The sequence below is a fragment of the Argentina silus genome (assembly GCF_951799395.1).
Source record: "Argentina silus genome assembly, chromosome: 3".
NCBI lineage: Eukaryota > Metazoa > Chordata > Actinopteri > Argentiniformes > Argentinidae > Argentina > Argentina silus.
Window position 1 is genome coordinate 3,823,839 of NC_139657.1, and position 11,163 is coordinate 3,835,001.

At 46.0% G+C, this 11,163-nt stretch overlaps 1 protein-coding gene across 1 annotated transcript in view; it reads right to left on the bottom strand.

The window, feature by feature from the left end:
• reln (reelin) overlaps window positions 1–11,163 on the bottom strand; it is a gene marked incomplete at its 5' end in the record, with an annotated part of 33,494 nt that overhangs the window by 7,485 nt on the left and 14,846 nt on the right. The window contains 17 exon segments of the mRNA XM_083665675.1: window positions 3,061–3,159; window positions 3,280–3,477; window positions 3,953–4,112; window positions 4,115–4,174; window positions 4,457–4,614; window positions 4,979–5,073; window positions 5,075–5,141; window positions 5,447–5,520; window positions 5,712–5,716; window positions 5,719–5,883; window positions 6,234–6,386; window positions 6,389–6,475; window positions 6,930–7,036; window positions 7,284–7,459; window positions 7,962–8,139; window positions 9,394–9,608; window positions 10,566–10,720. Of these exon segments, the coding sequence (XP_083521801.1) occupies window positions 3,061–3,159; window positions 3,280–3,477; window positions 3,953–4,112; window positions 4,115–4,174; window positions 4,457–4,614; window positions 4,979–5,073; window positions 5,075–5,141; window positions 5,447–5,520; window positions 5,712–5,716; window positions 5,719–5,883; window positions 6,234–6,386; window positions 6,389–6,475; window positions 6,930–7,036; window positions 7,284–7,459; window positions 7,962–8,139; window positions 9,394–9,608; window positions 10,566–10,720 (2,152 nt within the window).

Genomic DNA, 11,163 nt, shown 5'->3' on the forward strand with positions numbered 1-11,163 from the left:
GGAGGGGGCAGCTGTCTCGCAGAAAGGTCTGGGGGGGCAGGAACCCCGGCCTGGGGAGGCGGGGGGCCCAGAGGAGGAGAAAGTGAGAGAGAGAGAGAGAGAGAGAGAGAGAGAGAGAGGGGAGAGAGGAGACGGAGAAGCAGAGAGAGAGAGTCAGAAAGAGAGGGAGAGGAGGATCCAAAGGGAGAAAGAGCAAGAAAGGTAAGCAGAGGGAGAGAAGAGAAGGATGGAGAGACAGTGAAAGAACGTGATACAGATGCGGAGAGATAGAGAGACCCAGAAACAATTACAGATGGAGATGGAGAGAGAGAGAGAGAGAGAGAGAGAGAGGGAGAGAGAGAGAGAGAGAGAGAGAGAAAGAGAGAGAGAAAAAGAGTACCGGCCCATCCGTTACATGCCAGAGAGAGAGAGAGAGAGAAGGAAAAAGAGAGAGGGAGAAATGGATTTTGGAAGGAAGAGGAGGCAGAAGAAGGAGGAGAAGGAGGAGGAGGAAGAGGAGAAGGTAGCCAGGTAGAAGTAAGGAAGGAGGGAGATGTTTCAGCAGGTGGAGAGCACAAGCACAAGCGGAGGAAGGGAGGAAGGGAGGGAGGAATCGTCAACCAGGTTAGTGTCACCACGAGGGAAGGGAGGAGAGGCATGGGAAAGAAAAGGTTGAAACAGGAGGAGTGTGAGAGGAGGTGTGGAGTGGTTGTGAACAGAGAGACAGAAATCAAAAAAGAGCAGTGTGAGGATCGAGGTTACTCTGTTCAGCAGACAACTGTGAAAACCGGAGTGAGAGAGAGAGGGAGGAGGGGGACAGGTCAAGGCTACACTAAACCAGGGACAGCTCAGGTAAGGTGTGTGTGTGTGTGTGCGTGTGTGTGTGTGTGTGTGTGTGTGTGTGTATTGTCTCTATAGATCAGCTTGTTGTTAACGTCAAATAGATATCATACACCAACAGACAGAAAGACACTGTAAATTGGTATGCATCAAGTCCACAGCGTGTACACATTACATGAATGCCGTACGAGACATTTGAAATGCATTGGGTACAAGGCATTATGACAATCTATAACATGGTATGTTATTATCAATGTTCACAGGGGATGGGACATTGCTTTGATAGCCCAAGCACCATGCAAAATGCATTAGAAATGCTCTGTGGTGATGCCATGTAAAGTATATGTACAGTAGGGTTAGATGTGACAGAAACAGCCAAGACAAATAATTCCAATAATAAAAGTTGGTCTTTACTGTTTATATTCTTCCATCAGAGACAGAGACAGAGAAATGGCGCCGTACTAGAATATTCCAGATGCCAAGAGAATACAAAGAGATAACACCCTCGGCTGTTTACCTTTCCTTGGCGCATGACGCCATGTATATGGACCAATCAGACACGTCCTATTTAAGATCAACCAATTAGGGAGTGTGTGATCAGTGCATGGTACAAACATGGGTCATATATAATATATTGTGGGGGTGCGGTAAACAATGAGACAAGGAGGCGAAGGCAAGTCGAGTCTGTTTACTCTCCACATAAAATACAAGTAACAACAACACCGAGCGGCCATGACAGTGCACCCGGAACCAAACACATATAAACTTCCGCCCACCACCCTCTCTCTTAAAGGCACAGGTGCCCTGGTGAATGTCTCTCTCTCTCCTCCCTTGTAGGTCACTACAATATGGCATTTAGCTGACGCTTTTATCCGAAGCCACTTACATGACTCACACTGCACTTTTTCTGCTTTTTTGCACTTCTGGTTAGACGCTAACTGCATTTCGTTGTCTCTGTACTTGTACTCTGCACGATGACAATAAAGTTGAATCTAATCTAATCTAATGAGTGCATACTTTTTTTTCAGTATATATGGTCCCAGCGGGAATCAAACTCACAACCTAAGCTTTGTGAGCACCATGGTCCAACTGAGCCACAGAGGAGCCTCTACCAACCAACGTCTGTTAGAGTTTGCATATCGCATTCTTGCCAGGGTCCAGCATCCGGCTCGCAACTTCCTGTGGGTCTGTATGACTGAAACAGGCACTGAACCACAGCAGCTGCCAAAGCTCAGGTTCAGTTCCTTTTCAACTGTCACACAAAAGCATAAAACACATTTAGTGTTGAAGTACGTATGTTCTCCCCCTCTGTCCCCAGCTTTCTCCAGTGTGTTGCTGTTAACGGTGTCGTTTAAAATATAATTAAAAGTTACATAAGGGGGGACTGATGGATCAGAATATTGTGTAATTGTGAAATGTACTGTATGTAATACATACTGCATCAAATGATTTTTGAACGTTATGTACTTAGTTATGTACTGAGAACTAAATGTGTTTTATGCTTGTGTGTGACAGTAGAAAAGGAAGTCAACCTGACCTTTGGCAGCTGCTGTGGTTCAGTGCCTGTTTCAGTTACACAGACCCACAGGAAGTTGCGACCGGGATGCTGGACCCTGGCAAGAATGCGATATGCAGGGGCGCTTAGTGGCGTGGTATCATGCGCCAAGGAAAGGTAAACAGCCGAGGGTGTTATCTCTTTGTCTTCTCTTGGCATCTGGCGTATTCTAGTACGGCGCCATTTCTCTGTCTCTGTCTAAACAATAAAGACCAACTTTTACCTTGGAATTATTTGTCTTGGCCGTGTCCGTTGCATCAGTGTGCGTGTGTCTGTGTCTGTGTGTGTGTGTGTGTGTGTGTGTGTGTGTGTGTGTGTGTGTGTGTGTGTGTGTGCAGAATATATATAGGCCAGAATAAATGTACATACTGTAGACAGTGTGTGTGTGTGCTGTGTGTACAATGGTACTTGTGAGGTGGGTGTTTATTTATCTTGATGCTGGTGAGCAGCACACACGCTATGGGTGTGTGCGTGTGTGTATGTGTGTGTATGTGTGTGTGTGTGTGTGTGTGTCAGCTTGTGTGGAGAGTGGGGCCCCATTTAGGGGTGAGTGTGTGTGTGTGTGTGTGTGTGGGGGGGGGGGGGGCAGGGCAGAGGCTGGAGGAGCAGACTGCGGCTCCGTAGGGTCAATCTTGGGGTGGTCTCGGGGGACGGGGGGACGGGTTGGCTGGACATTGGGTACTCACAGAACTACTTCCACGTGGTCCAGCGCCCACTGGTCGTGTCCTGCTCCGTCGTGACGCGGCTGCCACCATCGCAGCTCCACCCCTTTAACCCTCGCCTCTCTGGGAGGGAAGAGAGGAGAGATCGTCAAGAATGGGCTGCAGCATGTATCAGTGTATGTGTGTGTGTGTGTGTGTGTGTGTGTGTGTGTGTGTGTGTGTGTGTGTGTGTGTGCTGCTCACAGTGGGATGTTGTAGGACACTCTCTGGGCCTTGATGAAGTCTTTGGGCTGGTGCTGGGCGATGACATGCCAGCTGACCCCATTGTTGACGCTGTACTGCAGGAGAACGGCCCGGTCCACTGTGTCAGGCTGGTCCAGAGCTGTGTTACAACTGTCTGTCTGAGACACACTGCCTATCTGCAGCACAAACATGATCTTACTGTGGGGGTGGGGGGGTGGGGTGGGGGTGGGGGGGTGGAGAGGGGGGGAGAGTGGTAAAAAAGTGAAATAATCACTTTGTTATTAACAGAATATATACAATTAAAGCATAAGAACTCAAGTTTGAAAGCCACATCCACCATACAGTAAGGTAGCTGCCATAACAGAACAAACACTGATAACAGTGCTGCTGTAGAAATTGTTGGTGTTATTATTGTTTTTTCGGCACTGTGATGACATGGAAGTGGTGTTGATTTGTGCTAACACTTAGAAGACAAAAGAAGTTGCCTCACAGGAAAAATAAAGTTATTGTATTGTATTGTATTGTATTGTATTGTATTGTATTGTATTGTACTGTATTGTATTGTACTGTACTGTACTGTACTGTATTGTATTGTATTGTATTGTATTGTATTGTATTGTAAAAGCCTAGCCTAGCCAAGCCTAGTTTGTAGCCTGGGTCATGAGTTGAGTACCTGGCCCTGGTGAGGTCCAGAGGCTTGGTGACCGCCTGCCTCATCTTACAGCCGTTGAAGTAGAGTGAGTCTCCGTGGGCGTGGGGCGACAGCTGGCCACAGCCGCTGCCCACCCCGCCTCCCTGGATCAGCTGCCAGCTCTCCTCAGACACGCTGCCGACTCAAAGTTGTCCTTGATGGAGCTGGGCAGGTCGCTGCTGGTGGACAGAGAACAGTCGTCCCCTGCAAGAGAGGGAAGGGAGGGAGGGAGAGAGAGAGGGGGGGGGAGAGAGAGAGGAAAGAGAGAGGGGAGAGAGAGAGAAAGAGAGAGAGAGAGAGAGAGATGAGAGAGAGAGAGAGGGAGAGAGAGAGAGAGAGAGAGAGAGAGAAGGGTATAGCTTAACATTTCTTGCTGGGAGCTTACAATCAGAATTAATAATTAATTAAGATGATATTACCCATTAACAATATCTAAAAGTTATTAACTGTGAATGGTTCCTACGGTCTGTAAGAGAGCTGCCTTACCATGGTGTCCCTCGTCACAGATGCAGACCACTCCGCTGGTGCAGTACCCATGCCCACTACACAGCCCTGGGCACGCCTCCCCAATGTACACATGGTCCACCCCCCAGCCATGACGCTCTCCAGCGCCCTCCTTCTGGATCCAGCGGAACTGCGTGGCACTGGGGAGGAGAGGAGACAGCATACACGAGGTTAACTGTGTGCAGAAGGACATGCTGACATGCTGAGCACCGAAGGTACTTCAGTACACTGGATACATAGATAAACAGTCACAGAGGAAGGCTTGAAGAAGGAACCTTACTAGTGGCCATATTGTTGGTGATGATGAAATAGGGGCACACTAGTGGCCATATTGTTGGTGATGATGAAATAGGGGCACAGAGAGAAAGACAGACAGACAGAGAGACGGACGGACAGACGGACAGACAGAAAGACAGACAGGCAGGCAGAGAGACGGACAGACAGACAGACAGCAGACAGAGAGACGGACAGAGAGACGGACAGACAGACAGACAGCTCTCGTACCCAGAGGAGACATGGTCAGGCAGCTGGATGGTGACTCTGGTCCATGTGGAGCTGTTGACAGGACTGAAGATGGTGGACTCATGGAACTGGAAGGGGGGAGCAGCCCACGTTGTTGACCGAGGAGGGGAGGCACTCGGACTGTACCAACTGCCATGAGTCAGACCTGGGGAGAGAGAGAGGGGTACACTGTTGGAGCCCTTATTGTCTTGTATGCTGTGTCAGTGAGACACATACTGTAGGTATCATTAACATCAGCGTAGGTCAGGGGAGGCTGGTGGAAACAGAAACAAGAGGACAGGCTCATCGTAATACAGGGAATGGAATGAGGAATGGTATCAAGCAGGTGTGTTTGATACCATTCCTGACTCCATTCCATGCATTACAATGAGCTTGTCCTCCGATTTCTACCTCCACCAGCCTCCCCTGGCATAGGTAGAGGACGTAACAGCTTCTTCTCTTCTCTCTCACCTGGCATCCTTCCTGTACTGCAGCAGGACAGAATGGTGGTCCTCACAAATGTCTGCCTCACAACCAACCACAATCTGCACCACAGACAGAGAGATAGACCAGGAGTTAGCGAGGTTGCTACATACAAGATGCTATACAATGCTAACAGTAGGAATTAGCGATTAGCATAGCTGTGCTACGCAGACGTGCCCCCGACTGTACAAGAAACAATGCCAACAATAGCAGTTAGCAATTAGCATAGCTATGCTACGCGCATGTACTTTACCTTGACTGTAGGATGTAGCCAGGCTGGACTATGAGCTCGCGGGTGGCCAGGATGTTGTGGGTCTTGTCTTGGTTCTTGTTGGGCCAGTAGAGGTGGAAGGATGGGTTCCACAGAACCCGCTGTCCGCACCGCGTTGGATAGAAACTCCAGCTCTCCTCATGGGACACACCCTCTACAGAGAGAGAGAGAGAGAGAGAGAGAGAGAGAAACAGATAGAGAGAGAGACAGACAGACAGAGAGAGAGAGAGGGAGAGATTTCAGAATTTCATCCATGTGAAATACTGTATGTCTGAAAGCACAGGGCACAAAACACTTATGGAAAGAAGTCTAAATAAACAATGGAATGGCAAAACAGAGCATGGATTAGTCTCACAGATTAGATTCTGGATTCCTAAATGAATCATAGATTACAGCTTCCACTGGACAGTAAAGTGATACTTTATTACATATACTGCATATTCCTTTTCATTCTATTCTAAACCTTACAATCCCTGTCGTCCGTGTTTCAGACAGGGAGTTTACCGTCATCGAAGGTGTCTAGCAGGGTGGAGGGGTTGATGTCGGACCCCCCCACCAGGATGTTGTCGATGGCCCACTGAGCGCGCTCCAGGCTGGGGGCGGCCAGGCCGGAGGATATGGTGAAGGGCTGCCACCAGCGCAGGCGCGTGGCATTAGCAGCGCCCCCTCTGGCAGCACGATGTAGTCCCTCCTCACAGAAACGTACTTCAGATAGTCCATCTCATGCAGCAGGGTCCAGGACACACCTAGGACGCAGAGAGAGAGAGAAAGAGAGAGAGAGAGAGAGAGAGAGAGAGAGAGAGAGAGAGAGAGAGAGAGAGAGATACAGTATGAGGAAAGAGAGAGACAGAGAGAGAGAGAGAGAGAGAGAGAGAGAGAGAGAGAGAGAGAGAGAGAGAGAGAGAGTGAGAGAGAGAGAGAGGGAGAGAGAGACAGAGAGAGAGAGAGAGAGAGAGAGAAGGGGAAGAGATGAGAGAGATACAGTATGAGGAAAGAGAGAGACAGAGAGAGAGAGACAGAGAGAGAGAGAGACAGAGAGAGAGAGAGAGAGAGACAGAGAGAGAGACAGAGAGAGACAGAGAGAGAGAGAGAGAGAGAGAGACAGAGAGAGAGAAGGGGAAGAGATGAGAGAGATACAGTATGAGGAAGGAGCGATTTGAGATTAAACATCATTTCTCCAGGTCCAGTAACGTTGTGTACCTCCGTCTGTAGAGAAGTCCAGCAGCACGCCCTCTCTGCGACAGGTCGGACGGTGGCACATGGTCATGTTGTCTTCACTGCCTATCCTGGCCCAGTACTCTACAAACCTGCACGTAACACAACGGTTCACACATCAGTTAACAAAATACCATGAAAAGGTTGAGTTCATCCTGGATGACATTGCTATTGATTTGTAAATGTTCATTCATTCATTCATTCATTCATTCATTCATTCATTTAGTCATTCATTCATTCATTCATTCATTCATTCACTCATCCATTCATTCATTTATTAATTCATTCATGTATTAACTCATTCATTCACTCATAAAAGGTCGTATTAGCAATACTGACTTGGCTCCACGGAGGTCAAGGTCAGCAGTGACAGCCTGCCTGGCGTCTGCTCCTCCAAAGTACAGCGCTGTTCCCTCCACCAGCACCCCACAGTCTGTACAGGGCCGGCTCCCCTCCAACACCTGCCACTGAGGGCCCGGGGCCCCCTCCCAGTCAAAACGCTCCTTCAGAGAGGCCTGGGAGGTTCAAAACAGGAACAATAAGGGACAGAGATAAAACCAAGCACACATAATACAAAAAACAACATACATGCACATGAATAACATACATGTACATGAATAAAATTAGGATAATACACAATAACGTCCTTAACGGACTTATTTCCCTTGTGGTCCTCTTACGACAAGATGGCTACAAGATGGCTTCCGACAAGGCTGGCAACAAGGTTGTACACAGTACGAAGGTTGTACACAGTACCAAGGTTGTACACAGTACGAAGGTTGTACACAGTACCAAGGTTGTACACAGTACCAAGGTTGTACACAGTACCAAGGTTGTACACAGTACGAAGGTTGTATACAGTACCAAGGTTGTACACAGTACGAAGGTTGTATACAGTACGAAGATAAAACAAAGTTTGACGAATTCTCTCATCAGCTTCATTTAACTTTCCCTGAACTGTGAGCAGTAGTCACTAGGAATGAGAGACTTTGGCGTGTCTTGTCGTGGGCTCAGTACCTTGAGGGCTGAGCTGGCGTAGCAGTTGGGTCCGGTGAAGCCGGGGTCACAGAGGCAGCGCCGGTCCAGACAGTCTCCGTGCCCCCCACACTGGTCCTCGCACGCCGGCCCGATGTAGAAGTTCTCCACGGCCCACTGGGTGTCTGAGTGCTGCTGGTAGAACCGGAACCGCACCGCCCTGAGTAAACAACAACAACAACAACATCAACAACAACAACATCAACAACAACAACAACATCAGCAACAACAACAATGACAACAGATGAGACACACACACACACACACACACACACACACACACACACACACACACACACACACACACACACACACACACAGAGACAGAGATCTGTAAACTGATCCAAGGCAATGTCAATGGGACCTTCACTGGGATGGTGCCTGGGGAGGCTGGTGAAGGGACAATGCATTGCATTGTTTTGCACAGAATGGAATGAGGAATGGAATCAAATACGCATGTTTGTGTGGTACCATTCCTCATTCCATCCCATTACAATGAACCCATGCTCCGATTTCTGCCTCCACCAGCCTTGTCGTAAGGACGCCTATGAACTGAAGCTACAGTACAGTAGCCCACAGTATATCACAACAGTTCAGTGTCCAAAGGCTTCATCAAATCACTTCAATTCAATATGTGTCAGCCATGTCGCGCCAGAGGCAGTACAGTAAAGTAAAATGTGTTTAGAGAGACGGAAATGACCTGATGATAAACTACTAATAAACTACTAATAAACTACTAATAAACTACTAATAAACTACTAATAAACTACTAATAAGCTACTAATAAACTACTAATAAACTACTAATAAACTACTAATAAACTACTAATAAGCTACTAATAAACTACTAATAAACTACTAATAAACTACTAATAAACTACACATTTTGGGAGCAGAGACCAATGTGCCGATCCTCTCTTAGTACAGTAGTGATGGATTGTGGGTAATGTGATATTATGATGTCATATTATATTTGTATTAAAAGAACACAACGCAGAGATAAATGCTATTTAACTATACTATACTATATAATATAAATAATATTATACAGTACCAGTCAAAAGTTTGGACACAACTTCTCATTCAATGGTTTTTCTTTATTTTTTATTATTTTCTACATTGTAGATTCATATTGAAGACATCAAAACTATGAAGGAACACATATGGAATTATGTAGTAAACAAAAAAGTGTTAAACAAACCAGAATAAGCAAAAGGATATTATTATTATTATTATTATTATTATTATTATTATTATTATTATTATTATTATTATTATTATTATTATTATTATTTTTAATCATTAACAGTAGAGGAACTTTACAGAAGGGTAGTGGGGGGTGAAGAGGTCTTTAGGAGGGACAGTCAAGATGTAGCCTGATGGGTCTTCAGTCTATGGCGGGATAGTGTACTCACGTGTCTGCCAGGCTGTCGGCCAGGGGATAGACGGCCCTCTTCCAGCCCTCAGCAGGGAAGAACACAGAGGGCTGGGAGATCTGCCCCCCACAGCGGGGGTCCGCGGGCAGGCACTGGGGGACCAGGTACTTCCAGGACACCCCAAAGTCCACAGAGTACTGGACATGGACCTGACGGTCCGCATGCCGCTCGGGAACGCTGCAGCCTACTGCTATCTGAGGATACACACAGACACACACTCCTTAATGCAATCTGAATACACACACTAACACACACTCCTCAATGCAATCTGAATACACACACTAACACACACTCCTTAATGCAATCTGAATACACACACTAACACACACTACTGTCAACCTGTCATTGCCATTGTATATAGTCATTCCATTGTGTACATTGCTTACATTGCTGTTTATACTGCTGGTTATATTCTATTTATTTTACATTTATTGTTGCACTCCTCTGTGGCACTGTCACTTTTGCATAAATAAAGAATCTTGAATCTTGAATCTTAAAGGTTACGAGGAGGGAGCAAAGGCTGGAGAAAACAGATGACCAGGGCATGGGAAAGCAGGATGTGGTCAACAGAAAAGAGAAGCGGATCTAAATTTGACCAGTTGTGAACATTCCAAGTGAACAGGACAAACAAGCTGAGAGCAGAAGATGCAAACAAGATACACTTATTCAGTATGTTTTAACTTGGAATTCCACCGCACACGTACTCCTTACTACTATCTGAATACATTGACACACACACATACACAAACATTTCTACAAACACATACGCAGGTGCATATACACACACACACACACACACACACACACACACACACACACACACACACACACACACACACACACAACCATTTCCACTGTTTTGTACATAATAATATTAATATTAATATTAATAATAATAATAATAATAATAATAATTATAATAATTATAATAATTATAATAATAATACTAATACTACTACTAATAATAATAATAATAATAATAATAATAATAATAACAATAATAATAATAATAATAATTATTATTATTATAATAATTATAATAATTATAATAATACTACTACTAATAATAATTATAATAATACTAATTATACTAATACTAATACTAATAATACTACGACTACTAATAATAATTATAATAATAATAAACTAACCTTGAACTGCATGACCCAGCCGCGGTCAGGGATGATGTCATGTGTGACTGCGTACACCTCTCTGCCATCCACGCTGCCACACACCATGACACCATCAGGAGAGCTGCAGAACCGCTGGATGGAGCAGTCCTCCGAGAACAGCCAGTGGTCACTCACTGGGGGGGGGAGGGAGAGAGGGAGGGGGAGAGGGAGAGAGAGAGAGGGGGGGGGGGAGAGAGGGAGAGAGAGAGGGAGAGAGAGAGAGAGGGAGAGAGAGGGAGAGAGGGGGAGAGAGAGAGAGAGAGGGGGGGGGAGAGAGAGAGAGAGAGAGAGAGAGAGAGAGAGAGAGGGAGAGAGAGAGAGAGAGAGACAAAAGAAGAGTAAGAGAGAGAGATATTAACAAAATGTCACCAATAAATGTACATTTATTTGACAGTACAGTGATCGCATATGATCATTCTACACGGGACACGCTCCACATATGATCATTCTACACGGGACACGCTCCACATATGATCATTCTACACGGGACACGCTCCACATATGATCATTCTACACGGGACACGCTCCACATATGATCATTCTACACGGGACACGCTCCACATATGATCATTCTACA